This window comes from Amblyraja radiata, chromosome 1 (assembly GCF_010909765.2).
Source record: "Amblyraja radiata isolate CabotCenter1 chromosome 1, sAmbRad1.1.pri, whole genome shotgun sequence".
Classification (NCBI taxonomy): domain Eukaryota; kingdom Metazoa; phylum Chordata; class Chondrichthyes; order Rajiformes; family Rajidae; genus Amblyraja; species Amblyraja radiata.
Window position 1 is genome coordinate 45,741,831 of NC_045956.1, and position 22,728 is coordinate 45,764,558.

The 22,728-nt window shown below is 42.0% G+C and overlaps 1 protein-coding gene across 1 annotated transcript in view; it reads right to left on the reverse strand.

Moving 5' to 3' along the window:
* Positions 1 to 2,252: 2,252 nt before the first annotated feature.
* Positions 2,253 to 22,728, reverse strand: part of man2b2 (mannosidase alpha class 2B member 2) — a 78,558-nt gene continuing 58,082 nt past the window's right edge. Inside the window, exons 15-19 of the mRNA XM_033020963.1 lie at positions 18,033 to 18,222; positions 15,355 to 15,507; positions 13,842 to 13,954; positions 11,314 to 11,431; positions 2,253 to 3,028 (exon numbers count right to left, since the gene is read on the reverse strand). Coding sequence (XP_032876854.1) covers positions 2,934 to 3,028; positions 11,314 to 11,431; positions 13,842 to 13,954; positions 15,355 to 15,507; positions 18,033 to 18,222 — 669 coding nt within the window. The 3' untranslated portion in view covers positions 2,253 to 2,933. The remainder of the gene's footprint in view (positions 3,029 to 11,313; positions 11,432 to 13,841; positions 13,955 to 15,354; positions 15,508 to 18,032; positions 18,223 to 22,728) is intronic.

Consider the following 22,728-nt stretch of genomic DNA (forward strand, 5'->3'; position numbering starts at 1 on the left):
TATTAACCACAGGAAAATTGTATTTTAGAGCATAGATTTAAGATGAGATGGGAAAGATGTAAAGATGACCTGAGGGGCATTTTTTTTGTTTTGTTTCTTACACACAAACACAGGCACGCATGCACAGTGTGTGTGTAAGAAACAACACACTATGGTATATGGTATATGGACAATGTCCAAAAGACGTGGACTTGAACATGGATAGACCATGTTGAACGAGATATGGGCCAAACACAGGCAAATGGAATGAGCTGAAGTGAGCAACTGTAAATTGCTCATTCTAAGCTTCCCCCCCAGTCTAGTTTCAGTCAAAAACACTGAATTAAGTACTTGAACAACTAATCTTTATTTTGACAAAGCGCAATTACAGTTCAATTACTGTACCTACCCCACCGTGGGTTTGAACCTCGTATCTGCCTGATCAAGCCCTCTAGGCCTCGCTCAAACAGAGACGCTCCAGAAGGTCATGCAGTCCCAAGCACTCTCCCAGAAGAACGACGCTGGACCTCGTGGCAGCGGACTTTTATAGATCCCGGGACCTCGAGGGGCCAAACCACATGGGGGTGGTCTCTGAACAATCCAATTACAGATATCGATTAATCCCGTACATAACAGACATTTCCCTAACCCAATAATACAGCAGCTTAATACATTGTATTCAAACAGGACTTCTCAAGGAAGCCAACTTAGAAACATTTACCCTGATCTGCCAGAAACCCAGACAAGGCTCAATGCCTCATCCAATCAACACTCGGCAAAGTAGGACTCTGCAACATTATTTACAATTATTTACAAGGTGTATCTGCTCTATGTCTGGTTTGCAGCCATCCAATCCATTCTATGCATTTTGCACCTAATTGACATGGTCTGCAGATGTTCTTATCCTTTCTTGCAACTTGTATCTAGGCTCTAGACACACTGGCTCCACACCACAGCTTGCCCCAGTTCTGCAGAGAGCAATTCCAAATTGACCAAATCTCCCTGCAGCCCTGAAGCTTTTATCCCATTTTAAAGTCCTACCCTCTCCAATTTGACCAGGATTAACACAACTTGGTCAGCCTGGACGAGTTGGTCCAAAGGGCCCATTTCCATGGTGATTGACTATGTGTCTTTTGTTGTAATGGAGATATTCTCCTTAGAGTGTCTACAGTTGTCCTGATAATTCCAATGGCCAAACAACTAATGCACAGGTATAGGTTGAGGGTGGCTGGCGTGAGGGGGAGGGCCAAGGGGGGGGTCAAAGAATCAAATGTCTGGCAGGAAAAGGAATTCTATAGTTAATATCCTTGCAATTTCATAAATGGAAGATGATGGTCAGTTATAGATTGATTAAAAAAAATTATGACATGGCTTCTGATTCCGAGTTAAAAATAGTGCGTTGTGCAAGTTAAGTGAGTATATGATTCATAGCCTCATTAGTTATGCGTGCAGAGAAATACACACGCATACAAATTAGGAGCATGCCATTTACTCTTTCCAGCCTGCTCTGCAAGCCAATAAAATCAATACCATATTGACATGTTAAGCATTGCAATAAATATTTTTCAGCTGTAAATCAAACAAGAGTTATAGACCACCTTCAGTTATATCCATAAACAACACTAGAAATCCAAGTAACAATTATCTGGGACCAACTTGAAAGGATTATAATGTATGGCCGAGAAATCTGTATTAAAAGCTGGTGCAGAGAGATGGATGTCTGAAGAAGGGTCTCGACCCGAAATGTCATCCATTCCTTCTCTCCAGAGATGCTGCCTGTCCCGCTGAGTTACTCTGGCATTTTGTGTCTATCTTGGACGTTCCTATTATAGCTTATTGTATAAGAAGGAACTGCAGATGCTGGTTTACACCAAAGATAGACACACTCAGCAGGTCAGGCAGCATCTCTGGAGAAATGGAATAGGTAATGTTTGGGTTGAGACCCTTCATCAAATTCATGAAGAGCCTGATGTAGGGTCTCGACCTGAAACATCATCTATTCCTTGTCTCCAGAGATACTGCCTGACCCGCTGAGTTACTCCGACAGTTTGTGTCTGAGCCTATTGTAGTCTTATTTTTCTTCACCAGTTAACATATAGAAGCACCTGCCAAGTAAATTGCCATGTCTGGAGGTGCTTGCTGCTGCTTACCAAGGCAAATAGTTTAGTTTAATTTAAATTTAGTTGAGTTTATTATTGCCATGTTTACCGAGGTACAGTAAAAAGCTTTTGTTTGTGTGCTATCCAGTCAAAGAAAAGATTCAGAGAGGCAAGTTACAAATAGAACAGCCTTTATTGAAAACAATCAACATTCATCGAAAGATATGAAAGTGTCGCTATCATGTATCAATATATCTTGCACTCAGTTCATAAAGGTACAATCACATTTATATACAATATTATATACGAAAATTATTCAAGATAAATGTTTTAAAAATAGATTAGTTTTAAAATCTTAAATTATAAACCTCTAGATAAAGCCTGCATAAACTTCACCTTGATGTATTTTTGTCTATTCGTAAACAACGAGAGCTTTTTTTAAGGTCAGTTTGTTTCCATTTTCAGATGCCACTTTTTATTACTCATTAAAACTTACCGAATAGTGAAAGGCTTGGATAGAGTGGATGTGGAGAGGATGTTTCCACTAGTGGGAGAGTCCAGGACTAGAGATCATAGCCTCAGAATTAAAGGACTTTCCTTTAGGAAGGAGATGAGGAGGAATTTCATTAGGGTGGTGAATCTGTGGAATTCTTTGCCACAGAAGGCTGTGGAGGCAAAGTTAGTGGATATTTTTAAGGCAGAGATAGATAGATTCTTGATTAGTACAGGTGTCAGAGGTTATGGGGAGAAGGCAGGAGAATGGGGTTAGGAGGGAGAGATAGATGAGACATGATTGAATGGCAGAGTGGACTTGATGGGCCGAATGGCCCAATTCTTCTCCTATCACTTATGACATTATTGTTTAAAATACACAAAGAATGTTCTCAGCTCCTTGGGATGAATGGTGACTCTGAATTCTTCATTCAGTCTTCTTGTAGCTTTGTTAAACTCTATGGAGAAAAAGATTGAATTAGCAGTTAGACCACATTATAGGTTCAAATGTTTTATCAGTAATGTTAATGCCATCACAAATTGAAACAAGGTATAACCATTTTTGGCTGTTAGTCATAAAAGTGGAGAAGGAGAAATATGATGGAGAGAGAGAAGGGAGAAGTGGGAGGGGGCAGCAGTGAGGAGGGGAGAGAAAAGGGGGAAGAGGGTGGAGTGGGCAGAGGGGGAAGGGGGCAAGGAGGAAGACAGGGAGGAGAGTGGGAAAGAGATAAAGATGGAGAAAACTTGCAGGAAAGAGCAAGCAGAAGAGAGAGCATTTGTAGCGGGGGTGGGGGTGAAGGAGAGAAGAATAAGTAAAAAGGGGTAGCTTTTGGGAAGAGAGCAGGTGAGTTGTTGGGGTGACAGGGACCATGTAGAGAGTGGGTGCACAGAGAAACTCCCCACAGACAGTACCCGAGGTCAGGATCGAACCCGTGAGGCCCAAGGCCAAAAGTTTCATAACAATCAACATGCATGAAAATGTAAATAAAGTTCAAGTTCAAAATCGCGTTTATTGTCACTTAACCAACTAAGGTACAGTGAAATTTGAGTTCCCATACAGCCATACTATGTGAAAAACAATACACACAGCCACATAAAATGAAATTTAGCATAAACATCCACCACAGTGGAATCCACATTCCTCACTCTGATGGAAGGCAATAAAGTTCAGTCATCTTCCTCCTTTGTTCACCCGTGGTCGGGGCCTTTCAACCCTCTGTACTTGCCGCTGCCGACGATGGTCCAATGTTCAAGCCCTCTCGTCGGGATGATCGAAACTCCGGTGTCGGGATGGATCAGAACACTCCGTGGCATGGAGCTCCCGAGTCGGCTTCTTCTTACCGGAGACCGCGGCTTTACGGTGTTAAAGCCCACAGGCCCCACGGTCGGAGATCTGCAAAACCATTGCTATTCCCACGTAGCTATTCTTGACCAATCTTCTGTTTCTTTGCTCATCCAATTGCTGCCTTTATTCTCTCTTGCCTGTCACCTTATCAAACACCTTTACTTGTTAGACACAAAATGCTGGAGCAACTCAGCGGGACAGGCAGCATCTCTCGAGAGAAGGAATGGGTGACGTCTGGGGTCAAGACCCTTCTTCAGACTGAAGAAAGTCTGAAGAAGGGTCTCAACCTGAAACGTCACCCATTCCTTCTCTCCAGAGATGCTGCCTGTCCCGCTGAGTTACTCCAGCATTTTTGTGTCTATCTTCGGTGTAAACCAGCATCTGCAGTTCCTTCCTACACATTTACTTGTTCCTTACCCTTCATTCTTCCACTGTCGTTGCACTTGGTTAGAGCTTGACCTCTCCAATGTTTGCCTATTCAGATGAAAGGCCATTAACCTGAAATGTTAACCGCTCCTCACCCACAGCTGCTGTTCGACTTGCTGAGCATTTCCACCATCCGCCATGTTTGTTTGTTTTTTTTGTCTGCTTGAACAAATGAGGCCACTATTTCTGAAGTGAAACATGACCCATCATGCCAACTTCCCCTGCTGATTCCATAATGAGTTGCGTGTGACAATGTTTTTTTCCACTGCGGGGATACACACTGAAAATAAATGAATTGCCTCCACAATCCATCCTCTTTTGGCTTATCAAGATATAACAACGAGAGATATAATTTTCAAAGACATGCTGAGAATGGCTTATCTTGCTGTGAATTCCAGATTCTCCCACAGGGCATGTCTGACAGAAATCATAATTAAAATAATATACAACAGAAATGCCTGAAAAGTCAAATTTATAAATCAGAGGATGTATTGCATTGCAACCCCTATTTACAGTAATAAATTCTCAGCTTACAAGGGATTCAAGGCAGTGGGTGAAAATATTTTCCCCAAAAACACTTGGACAACTTGATTCAATCACTGCTTCCACTGACTTGTGAAAGAGGTTTTTCATTTTAATTCGAAGCACTTAGGAAGATTTATAACATAAACAGATTGCAGAGGCAGCAGGGGAGCCTTTGGCTATTCAAGATTTAATGACCAAGACCACAATAACAATGACAAGGGCAAGAGAAGTACAATCAGCAAAGGAGAAAGACCAGCGATAGACTCAAAGTGCTGAAGTAACTCAGTAGTTCAGGCAGCATCTCTGGGGGAAAAGAAAGGTCCCAGCCCATCCTTCTTCTCCAGAGATGTTGCTTGACCCGCTGACTTACTCCAGCACTTTGTGTCTAGTCTTCGGTCTATACCAGCATCTGCAGTTCCTTCCACACAAAAAAGGGGGTAGATGCTACTACAGAAGATGGATGTATAACTGGATTTGGGCCCAATATTTTAATGCACACCTGACCCTTACATATTTACCATTCCTCCAAACCTTACAAACATAACTCATAATGTCCGCACCCTGCCCATGATTTAATTATAACAGCCAAACCAAACACACAATACTCACTCCTCTATCTCTCTTACAGGTTTAGTTCTAATTTTTGGTTCAGGTTTACTATTGTCATGTATACCGAGGTATAGTAAAAAAACATTATTTTGCATGCTATACAAGCAGATGTACCATACATAAATACAATCAAGTCAAACGCAAGCACAGTGGATAGAGCAAAGGGGAAGATGAAGAGTGCAGAGTATAGTTCTCAGCCTTGTTGTGCATCGGTTCCATAGACAAGGACCGATGTCCACAATGGGATAGAGGTGAATCAGACAACTTATGGAAGGACCATTCAGATGTCTAATAACAGTGTGGAAGAGGCAATGTGAAGGGTAGATGGAGTCAATGGTGGGGAGTCTGTGGGATGAAGTGGGCTACACTGACCACTCTGCAATTTATTTATTGATCTTGGGCAGAGCTGTTCCTAAGTCAATCTGACAGTACGCTTTCTATGGTGCATCTGCAGAAGTTTGGAACAATCACGAGAAACATGCTGAATTTCCCCAGTCTCCTCAGGAAGTGGAGACGATGAGGGGCCTTCTTGGCCGACAGATCGATGTGGTGGATCTACAACAGATCCTTGATAATATTAATGCCAAGGACCCTGAAGATCTCAACCAATTCCACTTTGGCACCACTGATGCCGATTGGGGCATTTACTCCACCCTGCTTCCTGAAGTCGATAACTAACTCCGACAACTTGCTGACATTGAGAGGTAGGTTGGCCGAGCACCATGTCAATAAGTTGTGCATCTCCCCCCCCTGAACTCCATCTCGTTACTGTTCATGATTCAGCCCAAGTAGTGTCATCTGCAAACTTGCAGATGGGGTTAGAGTGGAATTTGTCTGTACAATCATGAGTGTATAGGAGGTATGGTACGGAACTGTGAACACATCCTTATGGAGCACACAAGGTCACACACTCTTTTTATGCTGAAGATCTAGATGAGAATAAATGAGCAATGATGAGAATGAACAGGGTGATGTTCCATGCATTCGCACGCCAACTGGAAAAATTGCATGGAATTCATGGACTAAAGTGAAACTCTGCTCCCTTCCATAGGATGTTATGCAGGACCTGGAGCCCAGCCCTTACAACAGTATAGTGGTGGTCAGGTCTATTTCAATGCATGTGAAGACCACGACCAACACATCAGCTTCCATTGAATATGCGTTTCTTTACATTCTATATAGATTCTATATATATTCTACATATGCTTTCTAATGCACTGTTAGTTTCCGCACCTTACTCCCATCTGCACCCAAACCCATGTCCTCCAGCAGATAAAATTCAGCCCAAGAGAAACAAAACTACAAATGGAAGACTGGGAAAAGAGAATAGTATATATCACCAAAAAAGGAAAAAACCAGAGCAATAGTGACTGGCAAAAAAAAGAAAGTCTGTCTTCAAACTCAACCCATTGAAGGTCTAATGACCTTCATTAAGGCAGTCGAGAGGCGCTGCTGGTGCCTTACAGCGCCAGAGGACAGGGTTCGATCCTGACCTCGGGTTCTGTCTGTGTGGCGTTTGCATATTTTCCCTGCGACGGTATGGGTTTTCTCCAGATGCTCCGGTTTCCTCCCGCATCAAAGACGTGTGGGTTTCTATGTTAATAGCTCTCTGCAAATTGCCCCTCGTATGTAAGGAGTAGACGAGCAAGTGGGATAATATAGAATTAGTTGGCAGAAGACTGGCAGAAGGGCCTGTTTACATGCTGTATATCTAAAAAGCTGGACTATCCATGGTCTCTTAGTTTAGTTTTGAAATGCAGTGTGGAAACAGGCCCTTCGGCCCACTGAATCCGCGCCATCCAGCATTTCCACTAGTTCCATCCTACACACTAGGCACAATTTACAGAAGCCAATTTTCCCTGTAAACCTTCACATCTTTGGAATGCAGAAGGAAACCGGTGCACCCAGAGAAAACCCACGCGATCACAGGGAGAACGTACAAACTCCGTACAGACAGCACCCATAGTCAGGATCGAACCTGGGAACCTGGGGCTGATAGGCAGGAATTCTGGCACTGGAAGGCAGCAACACTACTGCTGCACCAGTGTGCCACCCTCAGGTTTACCTTGTTTGACTTCTCAGTTTTACTTTCTTTATGAGGAGTAGGAGGGGAGGGGAAAGAAATCCAGGAGTTGAACAAGTGCTCATGGAGACCCTTTTTAACGCAGCTGGTTCCAGATCTGTTACCTCCTCCGCTCATCATGAATCCTTCCACCAAATGCCTAAACCCATGTTCCCTAATTAATACCCTTTCTAATAAGTTTTTCCCTTTCTAAATGATCGCAAACAGAAAGAGAAAAATATTTATGCAGACGGTTTCCATTGTCAACATTGTTAAAATAATCTGTTTTTGTTCACACAGGAGTCTTGTCCACACGAGAACAAAATAGATCACTGCATGAAGAAAGGTGTGAGTTCCTGAGAAACAAATCCAGTTGATGTTTCTACATGCACTCAACAGCAGTAGACAATTAATTTTGCAAGAAGAGCACAATTTCCGCATGTTTTTTCAAAGGTGGAGATTTGTGTAGGTTCTCAGCGCGCAAGACTAAACAAGTGAAACAGATTTGTCAAAGCAACAGTGAGCTATCGCTACCAAATAGTAGCAGATCTGTTCAAAGACAGGGATGCTAAACAAAGCTGTTCTATTTTAGTTCCACGAGGACAAGAGAAGCAGTTTATGGTTTGTTTAAGCTGTGGTGATCAACAAGCTGACATTCTGCAGGTGACCATGGAGTCATTCAACTCAACTGCATGGTAAACTGCTCTTCAGTCCAACTGAAGTTGACATTCTTGGACAGTCCAAAATGCCTGCATTTCACCCATATCCCTTGAAACGCTTCCTATCCAAGCTTCGTCCATGAAGGAACCTGAGGGGCAACATTTTCCACACAGATGATGGTGGTGGGTATACGGAACAAGCTGTCAGAGGAGGTAGTTGAGGCAGATACTATAACAAATATTGAAAATACATTTGGACAGATACATGGGTAGGAAAGGTTTAAAGGGATGTGGGCCAACAATGGGCAGGTGAGACAAGTGTAAGTGGGGCATCTTGGTGGGCATTGGGCAAATAAGGCCGAAGGGCCTGTTTCCATGCTGTCCAACTCCATGACTGTAATAAAATCAATGTTTTGGATGGAGCAGTTTTCAAGGGATGCATTGAGCTTCCTTGCTCCAGATTTTATGCCCAAAACTGTTTGGATTGTCAGTATCAATAGCAAATTTTTACTTGACATTTATTTGAAAACGGGCAAATGTAAAATCAGTACATTTTGGTAGGAATTCAGTAAAAACTTAGAGGATTGTAAACACACAACAGAAAAAATATCACCAGCAACTTGCCCTGGTCTACCCATATCAAAGCAATGGCCGAGAAGGCACATCAATGACTACTTCCTTAGAAGGCTTAGGAAGTTCACAATGTTCCCCAACAACTCTCGCCAACTTCTACAAATGCGGCGTAGAAAGCATTTTATTGGGATGCAACACAGCGTGGTTTGGGAACAGCTAGAAATTGCAGAGAATTGTGGACGCAGCCCAGACCATCATGCAAACCAACCTCCCTTCTATTGTTTATATTTACACTTCATGCTGCCTCGGCAAGGCCACCAGCACAATCAAGGATGAGTCTCTCCCTGGTCACGCCCTGGTCTCCCATCAGGGATGAGGTAGAGTGTGAAAACGCATACCCTCAGATTAAGCGATAGTTTCTTCTGAGCTGTTTTCAGGCAACCGAACCATGCTATCAACAACTAGAGAGCAGTCCTGAGCTACAATTCACCTCATTGGGGACCCTCGGACTATCTTTAATCGGACATCACTGGACTTTATCTTAAACTAAACGTTATTCCCTTTATCATGTATCTGTACACTGTGGATGGATCGATTGTAATCATGTATTATAGTCTTTCTGTTAACTGGTCAGCATGCAAGAAAGGTTTTTCACTGTACCTCAGTACATGTGACAATACACTTAACTAAACTAATAATTATTGAGATAAAGTTGAGAGGAAGGGAGGGAGGGAGGGGACAAACTGAAGAAAGGCTAAGTGGTTACTGACCAAACTTCTATGCAGGACATTAAAAACATTTCTAGGTGATTAAACTGTGATAATTGCAGAGTGAATACAGCAAAAATGGCAATTTCAAGATGATACATAAACCCATCTAATTTCACCTTTACTTATCTCCCAGATCTGACCCCATTAAGCAAAGATTACAAATGAGAACATAATAATTGAAACCAGTGTCAGTCATTTGCCCCCTCCCTCTTCCATCACTGTTACTGATAGTGTCTCAGCTCCACCCGTCCACCAACTTTCCTTCCTTTAATCTCTGATTAAATTCTTGCCCACAAATCTATTTATTGCAGCCGTGAATGTATTCAAAGCCTGAGTGTGCACATCCTGCCTCTCTCAACCCTTCGCTGAAATGGAGAATTCCAAAGTATCACCTCAATTTCAGTCCCGAATCATGAATCCCTTACTGACACTAATTGCCTCCTAATTTCCTGATCTCCAGCAAAGGAAACAGCTTCTTGGTGTCTACATTGGAAAACACTGTCAGAATCTTGAATGTCTTAATGAGATCATCTCTCATTCTGTAAAAACAAAGAACTGCAGATGCTGGTTAATATACGAAAGGACACCAAGTACTAGAATAACTCAGAGGGTCAGACAGCATCTCTGGAGAACATGGATAAGTGATGTTTTGTGTTGAGACCCTTCTGAAGGAGTCCACAGCGGTCGGCTTCAGTCTTTCTGCTGACTGAATAGTACGCAACAAAAAAGCTTTTCACTGTACCTCGGTACATGTGAAACTAAACAAAACTAAACTATCCACGTTCTCCAGAAATGCTGCCTGACCCACTGGGTTACTCAAGCAATTTGTGTCCTGTTCGTCTCTTATTCTCTGGGTTTCTATCTATCTATACTATTACTAAAACTCTCATCTTGACCACTTCTGGTCCGCTGTGTAATTAAATTAGCGCAAAAACGATCCCCCATAGCGCCACGATTTTTTGCCACCTTACACACCATTCTCCTCCGCTGCAAGTCAAATAAGTTTTATTCTGATCGGTGAAATAGTACAAAAGTTATGAAGGTTTAAAAATTGTAAAAACTGCCCCCTCCTGAACACACTGTCAATAACGCGCCGAGGAGAATAAAAGGCGTAAGGGGCGGAGTGTGTTGTGCAGCCCGCTGGGAGTGTGCAGCCCGCGGACTGCTTCTGCGGCGACCAGCACGACCAGCCAGAAGCTACTGAGTTGAACCGGAAGCTTCTGAGTGAACCCGGACTGGGATTTGCTGCGTGAGGCCGAAAGCTGAAGGTGCGAGGTGAGCAGAGTGCAAGCCCCCCCTTCCCACGCCCCCCCTTCCCACGCCACCCTTCCCCCTCCCCCCACCCACCCCCCCTTCCCCCTCCCCCCTTTCGCCACACCCCCCCTTTCCCCACACCCCCCCCTTCCCTCTCACTCGCCCCCCCTTTCACACGCACCCCCTTCCCCCACACCACCCCCACACCCCTCCCCCCCTCCCTCACACCCCCTCCCCCACACCCCCATCCCCCCCACACCCCCTCCCACACACACCTCCTACCCCATGCTCCCCATGCCCCCCCTCCCTCACACCCCCCTCCCCCACACCCCCATCCCCCACACACCCCCTCCCACACACACCTCCTACCCCATGCTCCCCATGCCCCCCCTCCCTCACACCCCCCTCCCCCACACACTCCCCTCCCCAAACAATATAAATATTCCACTCAAAGCAGCAGGGTATCTTGTCCTTGAAATCTTAAAAAATCATTGTGAAAGCCCAAACTGAAACAACTCACCCATGTCATGTTGCTGTGATGTTCTCCATTTCCAACGTTGGAGAGTGTTAATATTCCAGATTCCCGTCAATGACCGCTCTTCAACAGATGCCACTGTTCCTAATGGCTTTAACAAATCCTGGCAACAGTTTAATTTAAAAAGGGAACACAAGCTTTATATAAAGAATTGGAAGGCAGTGTAACTCCTCTCTACATAATAAGTCACTAAGAATCTAAGATAGATTTTGAATTTCATTATCGTTCTTGTTTGAAAATTTCAAAAACATTCTGTAATTTGGTGCATTATGAATGATGTGTATTCGTCCCTGCATCCATGTATCTTGAAGCACCGTGTATCACTTTCTCATGCTCTGTGTAAGAAACATGTATACTGAGCCATTTAATGATTTAGATTTGGATCTGGAATGACCAAGAGAATCAGAAAAAGGAATTACTAATAAAAAGTGAAAAGATAATGAATAAAGATCAACTTTGGAAGTAAGAAACCAGAACTCAAGTGGTAGTAGGGACATATGAGACATTATAAACCTCACAAGGGTCAATCCTCCACTGAGATCCATCCTGATCAACCTTGAGCAGTCAACTCAAATTGGATATACCAATAGAGTCTGACATCATAACATTTCTAATGTAATTTTTAATTAGAAATAAAACTTTGAATTCTAGTGTACTTTGACCGAATGGGTCATAGACAGTTTACTCACTACATTCAAATGAAACCAGTTTTGTTGATTACATCTGACATTTTCTTAAAATTCTTTTCATTTTCTAAGCCTCAATATTATAATGAAGAAGTTGGTTTTGAAGAACTAATTTTAAGGTGTCAACCTCTGCATACAAGCTCATTCTCTGCTTTCATAGTGGACAGGAATGTCCTCAATACATCCCCTTTCTTAAAATTAGTGGAGATATAGCATTTAAACTTAGTCCCGACTGAGTTATAGGAGAGCAGTGGGAGAAACATCAAGGTAATTACCTCAAATACATCTTCATCCTTTCCCCAATTAGGATAGTGGGTAATATGAACCACAACAATCTAACTGCAGCCAGCCAGGGAAATATTGAAATGTTTTCTGGGAATATTTCTCTCTAGTTTAGTTGAGAGATACAATATGGAAACAGGCCTTTCTGCCCATCTAGTCCACGCCATCCAGAGATTATCCATACACTAGTTCTACCGTACACACCAGGGACAATTTACAGAAGCTTATTAAACCATAAACCCTTGCAGGTCTTTGGAATGTGGGAGGAAACTGGAGCACCCGGAGAAAACAAGCGGTCATGGGGAAATGTACAAACTCTGCCCCAATGATCAGGATCGAACCCAGATCTCTAGCCATATAACCATATAACAATTACAGCACGGAAACAGGCCATCTCGGCCCTTGTCTGTGCCGAACACTTACTCTCACCTAGTCCCATCTACCTGCACTCAGACCATAACCCACCATTCCATTCCCGTCCATATACCTATCCAATTTATAAATGATAAAAATGAACCTGCCTTCGCCACTTCCACTGGAAGCTCATTCCACACAGCTACCACTCTGAGTAAAGAAGTTCCCCCTCATGTTGCCCCTAAACTTTTGTCCCTTAATTCTCAAATCATGTCCTCTTGTTTGAAACTTCCCTACTCTCAATGGAAAAAGCTTATCCACGTCAACTCTGTCTATCCCTCTCATAATTTTAAAGGCCTCTATCAAGTCCCCCCTTAACCTTCTGCGCTCCAAAGAATAAAGACCTATCTTGTTCAACCTTTCTCTGTGCTGAAACCCAGGCAACATTCTAGTAAATCTCCTCTGTACTCTCTCTATTTTGTTGTGTCGTGTCGTGAGGCAGCAGCTCTACTGTTGCACTATTGTTCTGCCCTCAATGAGCCTCAAGTCACACCTGATAGAAGGATTTTAAGTGAAGCAAATTATGGTTTCAATGATGAATCTACATATCACTACATTTTTTAACAGATTTTAAAAAAATCACAGGTTGAAGTTAACTTCACTCAAACATGGTTTGCATTGCAAGCAACAGAGCTGCTTATTGTCACTTTCAAGGAAATTCAAACTATAGCTACGATGCTTTTATTGGTGAAAACTTAAGTTTAATTTAAAAGCAACATATTCTAGTTGTGCGTGCATCTTAAGTAAAAAAGCGTTACTGCAAAAATGCTTAAAAATAAACAATGTGAGTACGTGCAATTAGTTTCTGGTCCCAATCTCCATTACTGCAAATGTCTTGGTGGCTCACACATATAAACCGTAAAGGAAGGAATGTGAAGAAAATAGGGAAATAAAAATACGCGAGTGAAATGGAAAGAATGTTACACAACCTGTTTTGTTCATGAATGAATGAATTTTGAAGTTTGTAAACTTGTATGTGAATACTTGGCCAATAAACCTGTTTTGTTCATCGTTTCGTGCCGAGGGTGCAATAGCAGATTTAAATGTCTGAAACATTAACTTGTGACAATTCACACAGAATTATTGTATAGATTTCCTGTAATACTTTTACATTGAAAAGTGACAACAGACCTTCAGGTTGACTCTCACTGGTTGGGATAGCACCGGATCTTCTCCCACCTCATATAAATGCAGAATTCTCAGCAGAACCCGACGGAAATTTGGCTGAGACTGTTTACCTTGAACTGGAGAAAAGTGCATTAGTGATTCTGTTTCAAAGATTAAAAACAAAAAATAAAAATGGTTATTCCATTTTCAGAATGTATGAAAAATGTTACTGAGCACAGTAGAATCTTTGTGTTATTGGTCCAAAATTGATTAAGCTATTATGTGAAACAAAAATATAAAGACTTACATAAGTCTAATAAAAGATACTGGGAATGGAAGTGGATATTTAAAAAAAGGCAACTAAATTGCCTGCTACTTTGTTGGTCTCTGTATTCCTAATAAAACTAAATATTATTTTTGGAAAGCAGGACAGAAAATGCAAAATAAGGGGGTATATTTTATTTGTAAATTTTAACTTACCCAGCAACAACTAAAGCTGGCAGATAGACAATTGAAATTAAGCAGTTTACCTGAACTGGACAAACCATTACAGCAATCTCTAACCCATACATTTTGAATATTAGTTGATGGAATGATGAAGTTCCCTTAAATTGATTGCTTCTCTTTAATTATGTCAAAAACTTCATCCTTATCCAGATTTTGGTTTAATTGCTGAAAATTCATTGGTGTGACCAAATTCCTGAGGGAGTCGTGCCTATATAATTCTGCGCAGCTTTGCCATTTTATCTTGAGCTAACCCCATGGAGCAAGGAAGGACAGCAATGTGCGTGTGTGAGCCATGTGACTGGCCTGCGTTTGCTTGGGTTTCTATAACCTCTTTGGGTTTATAGAAACAATAGAAAATTCGCAAACTTTGACAACAAGATCCAGGTAATGACGAGACATGCTGGGGTCCAAACTCTTCAAATGAACAATTACAAGCCCACATTCAGAAGTCAAGATGATCAGCATAAACATTTGATTCAGAATTAAAAGGGACATGAGCCAATTTCAGCCATAAACGCCACAAATAGGTTTTGGGTGCCGCTAAGTGTTTGCATACCATAATTTAGGAACCCTGTACATGGGACTTGACCACAAATGCTCTGAAATATTATTTGAATTCCAGCCTCCTTAAGATAAAAGTCCAACATTTTATCAACCTTTTCAAGTGCCATTTGTCTATTACTTTTAAACAATTTGTGCTCTTGTACTCCCAAACGGGTCTGCAACTCAACAGCTCCTGAGTTCCCCACCTTTTAGAAAATACTCCTATTTATCCATCTTGGCTCCAAAATAGATGATCTTACACTTGACTACATTAAATACCAAACACGTTTGTTTAACTCAATCACTCAGTCTGCCATTGACCTTTTGCAACTTCCTGCCCCATCTGCAATTATTTAATGACATTTACAAATGTGTACGCAAATGTCAAAAGCATTTTAATGGCTGTTAACTTCAAATTGTGAAACTCTTCATCAACTCACTGAACATGCAACGCGTGAATAGACTGCAAATTTGTACAGCGGCTTACCTCGAGTAATATCTTCTAGGTGTTTCGTGTGGTTTGAATTGTATTGCCATCCAGGCACCGAGAGTGTGAGAAGATGAAGGTTTGATGGGAGAGAGAAAGAATTTGCTGCAGTCTCACCGTGCATTTTGTTTGATTGGACAAGTGCCACATTTCCTGTAGAATGGATCACAATATAACAAAATGATAGTAACGGTAAAAAGGGATTTTTGTTTTTGTTTATACAGTTCTTACCCTTAACCATTCATTTTAAAAGGACAAGAAAAAAAGTCGCAGGCTAGCTTGAACCAAAGCAAGAAACTGAATTACCTGACCACTGGTTGTATGGTTCGGGGCTGAATAAGTGCTGCGAATCATTTTATAGTTGCACTATTCAGGTCTCTTAAACTCTAAAATCAGCAATATTTTCATTTATCAAGAATGGCCAATGACAGCATCTATGCATAAAGTTTCTTTAATAGAAAATGTAAACTCAATTGCATTATACAGATTTTTTTTGGTTTGATTTAAAAGAAAGAATTGACATTACTGAATCAAAGAGCAGTAACAATCATCTCTAGGTCATTTTGTATCGCTGTGGAAACTTTATTGACCACATCCAATTGCGAGTCAGGCTGACGTGATTTCCAGTTTAGGAGTGCGTCAACGTGTTATTCTCCATGCCCACACTCTGCAGCAACCCACTGCCCATGATTCTCAAATCCCAGACTTACCCTCCCCAACCATTCAGAACTTTGTCCTCATCCCGACTGCCCTCATCCCCTTCGAAATACAAGGACGGGTACCCATAAGCACAGCCTCTATCTTATCTTCTGCAGCCGAACCAAAACTGCCAGTAACCGAACTTCCATTCAGTCAGATACCTGCTGAGATCCAGATTCCTCCCACCCACTGCTGAGGGTGCCTGGTTCCAGTGTCAGTCACTCCTTCAAGCACAAGTCCATTGTGTGCAGTGGTGGGGCCCAGGACTTAAACAACTATTAGTGCCCTGCTGCTGTGGCCATCCATCACACCAATCAGGGTGCATTTACATTCCTGGGCCTCGATTGCTAATCAAAGGACCAGCTATCATTCTAGCTACAATAAATGTTGGGCATCAGGTGCATTGTTCCACGAGTGGTGTATGATCGCTAAAATGTACAGTTTTTTTACAACTCAAAGCACCAGCGACCTGGGCTCAATCCTGACCTCGGGTGCCATCTGTGTGGAGTTTGAATGTTCTCCTGGGTTTCCTCAGTTTTCTCCCACATCCCAACATATGTGTGGGTTTTGTAGGTTAATTGGCCTCTGCAAATTGCCCCAATTGTGTAAGGAATGGATGCAAAAGTGGGATAACACAGAACTAGTGTGAACGGGTGATCCTTGGTTGGCGAGGACTCGATGGGCCGAAGGGCCGATTTCCCTGCTGTATCTTCTAATCAATCAATTAATCAAAAAAGTGCAAGATTTAAAATTGACAAGTCTGTAGATCCACCATCTCAAATGATGAAAATCTGGGTATTTTCATGGCAGATTCACAGGATGACAATCCGTACTCAAAAGTCCATCGGAGAAGCATGGGCTGTGATAAGGAACACACTTCATGCTTTTACCACCTTCATCATCAACGTCTGTCTGTACTGTCAGGTGGCTCACAAGATATGGGAAGTGGTCCATGTTTCCAGGGATTAGTTGTGGAACTTTAATGGTGGAGGGCGGTATTGCACAGCAGGGGCAGGTTGGTGCGGGACCTCACCGTACAGATGTTGAGTGCAACATAGATCCTTCTCAAGTGCTTACTTAAAGGCAATAAAGAACAACAAAGCCTCAGGAACTGATCATAGTCCTGCTGAGGTTCTAACATTCCGGCACAAATCCCCAACTGAGCTGCCCTTATTTTGGGGGAGTATATACCAGGGATGCTATAATTGTGAACAGCTTCAAGATGGGAGGCAAATCAAACCGAAGATACCACAAAAAGGCCTCCCCATTGTTTGCTGCAGAGGAAGTCGTTGCCAGAATCCTCCTCAACCATCTCATCCCAGTTGCTGAAGAGAAGCTCCCTGAACTGTAATGTGGATACTCTCCTGGAGGCACGATGGCATGATCTTCACTGCATGGTCTTCATCTTCACTTGTTGCAGTTCCCCACTATTATAGACAGCCTCACTAAAGACTTGGCTTCCATCAACTAGGAGGGGCTGTGTAAAAACCTTCTCAAAATTCACCTCCACCGTAACTTTGCTTCAGGATGGTATGCAAATCACGATCCTAACCAATGAACAGACCTGATTTTGGTGCAGTCTGGTATCTGGCAAAGCTGTGTCATCCCATACGCCCCATTATTTTTTTCCAACCTTTCTTATCCCAGTGCTCCATATCCCGTCTGACAAACTCCCCATTGGAGTGAAACTATTTGACCTACAAAGCACTCAAGAACCAAGGTCACCCCAAGCATGGTCAGATGGTAAGCGTCAACGACTGATAAGTTTATAGGAACTGATAGAAGCAGAATTAGGCCATGCGGCCCATCAAGTCCACTCTGGTACTTCAATCATGGCTGATCCATCTCTCCCTCTTAACCCCATTCTCCTGCCTTCGCCCCCATAACCCGTGACATTACTGATCATTAATTGACCTCCAAAAGCTCACAATCCAAAATCACCTACAGTTGATGCTGTGAACAAACTCAGTAGCACATACCTGAGGTAGGCCCAAACGCAACGACTGGCCTGAACTCAAGTGCCATCCCACTCTGATACAAGGATGAAGTTGTGGATTTTGAACCAAACATCAGCCAGAAAAGTGGACGCACAACAGAGGTGTCATTCAGTGTCAAGTTGTAGGCCAGATTCCATTCCTTGTTGTTCCATAATCGTCGATGAAGCATCATCTGTAAATATAACAATCTCTCAAGATTACAGAATTAAGCATGCCGAGACATTCACAATATAACTAAGGCGACACAGTGGCAGATTTGCTGCCTTACAGCGCCAGAGATTCAGGTTTGATCCTGACTATGGTTGCTGTCTGTACAGAGTTTGTACGTTATACCCGTGACCATGTGGGCTTTTCCTGGGTGCTCCGGTTTCCTCCCACATTACAAAGATGCGCAGGTTTGTAAGTTAATTAGTTTCTGAAAATTGGCCTTAGTGTGAAGCACAGAACCAGTGTAACGGTGTTTGTTGGACAGTGCGGACTCGGTGGGCCGAAAGGGCCTGTTTCCACACAGTATCTCTAAACCAAAAACTAAACTAAATTTTAGGCATCAATAAGTTTTGTGGAAGACAGTAATGAAAAAATGCTGCAGTATTAAAAATGAGGCAGAGGATTATCTTGTCCTGCACATTTTTACGTTTGATAACGCTACTCCGAAGCACCTCAAGATCCTTTGATATATTACACAGCTGTATAAATGAAAATGCTAATTTTGGTTACAAATGGATGGGACTTTGAAAAAAATATCCATTGTGCGGAACAATCAATTTCAGTTACAAATTTTAATCAGTTAGGTACCATATATAAGTTATTTAACATGGAGATTACATGGAGATTACATTACATGGGCTGGATGGTTTGGAGTTTGTAAAATGTGTGCAGGACAGTTTTTTGCAGCAATACATAGAGGTACCTACTAGAGGAGGGGCAGTGCTGGACCTCCTGTTAGGAAATGAGACGGAACAGGTGGCGGAGGTATGCGTTGGGGAGCACTTCGGGTCCAGTGATCACAATACCATTAGTTTCAATATAATTATGGAGAAGGTCAGAACTGGACCTAGGGTTGAGATTTTTGATTGGAGAAAGGCTAACTTTGATGAGATGCGAGATGATTTAAAAGGAGTGGACTGGGACATTTTGTTTTATGGGAAAGATGTAGAAGAGAAATGGTGGACATTTAAAGGGGAAATTTTAAGAGTACAGAATCTTTATGTTCCTGTTCGGTTGAAAGGAAACAGTAAAAATTGGAAAGAGCCCTGGTTTTCAAGGGAAATTGGACATCTTGTTCGGAAAAAGAGGGAGATCTACAATAATTATAGGCAGCATGAAGTAAATGAGGTGCTTGAGGAGTATAAGGAATGTAAAAAGAATCTTAAGAAATAAATTAGAAAAGCTAAAAGAAGATATGAGGTTGCTTTGGCAAGTAAGGTGAAAGTAAATCCAAAGGGTTTCTACAGCTATATTAATAGCAAAAGGATAACGAGGGATAAAATTGGTCCATTGGAGAAACAGAGTGGGCAGCTATCTGCAGAGCCAAAAGAGATGGGGGAGATATTGAACAATTTCTTTTCTTCGGTATTCACCAAGGAGAAGGATATTGAATTATGTGAGGTAAGGGAAACTAGTAGAGTAGTTATGGATACTATGAGTTTCAAAGTAAAAGAAGTACTGACACTTTTGAAAAATATAAAAGTGGATAAGTCTCCAGGTCCTGACAGGATATTCCCTAGGACATTGAGGGAAGTTAGTGTAGAAATAGCCGGGGCTATGACAGAAATATTTCAAATGTCATTAGAAACGGGAATAGTCCCCGAGGATTGGCGTACTGCGCATGTTGTTCCATTGTTTAAAAAGGGTTCTAAGAGTAAACCTAGCAATTATAGACCTGTTAGTTTGACTTCAGTGGTGGGCAAATTAATGGAAAAGATACTTAAAGATAATATATATAAGCATCTGGATAATCAGGGTCTGATTAGGAACAGTCAACATGGATTTGTGCCTGGAAGGTCATGTTTGACTAATCTTCTTGAATTTTTTGAAGAGGTTACTAGGGAAATTGACGAGGGTAAAGCAGTGGATGTTGTCTATATGGACTTTAGTAAGGCCTTTGACAAGGTTCCTCATGGAAGGTTGGTTAAGAAGGTTAAACTGTTGGGTATAAATGCAGGAATAGCAAGATGGATTCAGCAGTGGCTGAATGGGAGAAGCCAGAGGGTAATGGTGGATGGCTGTTTGTCGGGTTGGAGGCAGGTGACTAGTGGGGTGCCTCAGGGATCTGTGTTGGGTCCTTTGTTGTTTGTCATGTACATCAATGATCTGGATGAAGGGGTGGTAAATTGGATTAGTAAGTATGCAGATGATACCAAGATAGGGGGTGTTGTGGATAATGAAGAGGATTTCCAAAGTCTACAGAGTGATTTAGGCCATTTGGAAAAATGGGCTGAAAGATGGCAGATGGAGTTTAATGCTGATAAATGTGAGGTGTTACACCTTGGCAGGACAAATCAAAATAGGACGTACATGATAAATGGTAGGGAATTGAAGAATACAGTTGAACAGAGGGATCTGGGAATAACCGTGCATAGTTCCTTGAAGGTGGAATCTCATATAGATAGGGTGGTAAAGAAAGCTTTTGGTATGCTAGCCTTTATAAATCAGAGCATTGAGTATAGAAGCTGGGATGTAATGTTAAAATTGTACAAGGCATTGGTGAGACCAAATCTGGAGTATGGTGTACAATTTTGGTCGCCCAATTATAGGAAGGATGTCAACAAAATAGAGAGAGTACAGAGGAGATTTACTAGAATGTTGCCTGGGTTTCAACAACTAAGTTACAGAGATAGGTTGAATAAGTTAGGTCTTTATTCTCTGGAGCGCAGAAGGTTAAGGGGGGACTTGATAGAGGTCTTTAAAATGATGAGAGGGATAGACAGAGTTGATGTGATCAAGCTTTTCCCTTTGAGAATAGGGAAGATTCAAACCAGAGGACATGACTTCAGAATTAAGGGACAGAAGTTTAGGGGTAACATGAGGGTGAACTTCTTTACTCAGAGAGTGGTAGCGGTGTGGAATGAGCTTCCAGTGGAAGTGGTGGCGGCAGGTTCGTTGGTATAATTTAAGAATAAATTGGATAGGCATATGGGTGAGAAGGGAATGGAGGGTTATGGTATGAGTGCAGGCAGGTGGGACTAAGGGAAAAAAAAATTGTTCGGCGCGGACTTGTAGGGCTGAGATGGCCTGTTTCCGTGCTGTAATTGTTATATGTTATATGTTATATGTGCTCTACTTGTCAAATGGTGGAGGCTCAGGGAAGCTTACAAAAAAACTATGAGGTTTTTTCCATTCACTTTGCATTTATAGTCATAGAGTCATACTGCACGGAAACAGGCACTCGGCCCAATTTACCGATGCCGACCAAGATGCCCATGTCCCACCTGCCTGCGTTTGGCCCACATCCCTCTATCCCTTTTCATAAACCTTTACTGGTTGTTCTTCTCTCATCTACATAACTACAGACTCATTAATTTTATCTTCTATTATGGTCTTTGACATTAGAATAATTTATCTGTCAGTATCCAATGACTCCTCTTTTGTGGAAAGTGGAAATGCTTCAGTTTCAGAGCACAGTTTGCACATAAAGTTTGAAGAAAGATTGGTGATTGGACTCCCTAGTCTCCCTACTGTTTCTACATGGACATCTTCCAGCTGTCATGAGTGGACCCTATGATCAAACTACCTCCATTTCTATCTATTTATGTTTTGTCTTTCTGCAATCATCTCTACGAATTGATCCACATTCTCTCCCCCTGCACATTTATACCCATTTCACCATCATTTGTGGTTCTATATCACATTTATAATGACCTCTTCATCCCTGAAAACCTCTCCTGTAGTTGGATTTAATATTTGCTGATACAGCATGAAAACAGGCCCTTTGGCCCAACTTGTCCATGCTGACCAAGATGCCTCATCCAAGATAGTTCCATTTGCCAGTGTTTAGCCTAGATCCCTAAACATTTCTAACAATGCCTTTTAAACGTGGCTATTGTACCTGCCTCAGCTACTTTCTCTGGCAGCTTATTTCATACTTCCAACACTCCCTCAGGTTCCTATTAAATCTTTCCACTCCCACCTTAAAACTATGGATTGATTCCCCTATCCTGGGGGAAAGAAAATCTGTTCATATACCCCATCAATTGTCCTCATGATTTTACCCACCTCTACAATATCACTCAGCCTCCTGCACTCAAATGAATAAAGTCCTCGCCTGCCCAACCCCAACCCTGTAGCTCATGCTTTCAACTCCTGACAATACTCTTTTAAATTTCTGCCCCTTTTTCCGCCTTAAGCCTGACTTATCATTTTTCATATTTTAACTGATTTATCAATTCCACTCTTCACCCTAATATACTTGATACTAAGATAGTTTAAATCTCCGTAGTGCAGTATTTAACATGTCTGGAAGAATAATAAAAGTTAAATGTTAAGCCCCTTACATACTTGTTGGTCCAAAAATATAACCGTACATTGTTTTAATAGCCCTAAAGTCATGCTTTTGTTTTTGCTATTCTTACTTCTTTTAAAACAACTAGAAAACCACGATGATGATCAACCTTAAGGTCTTGTTTAATCCCACTGTAGTATTGAGGGCACATTTCCAGTAAGATTATTACCATTACAC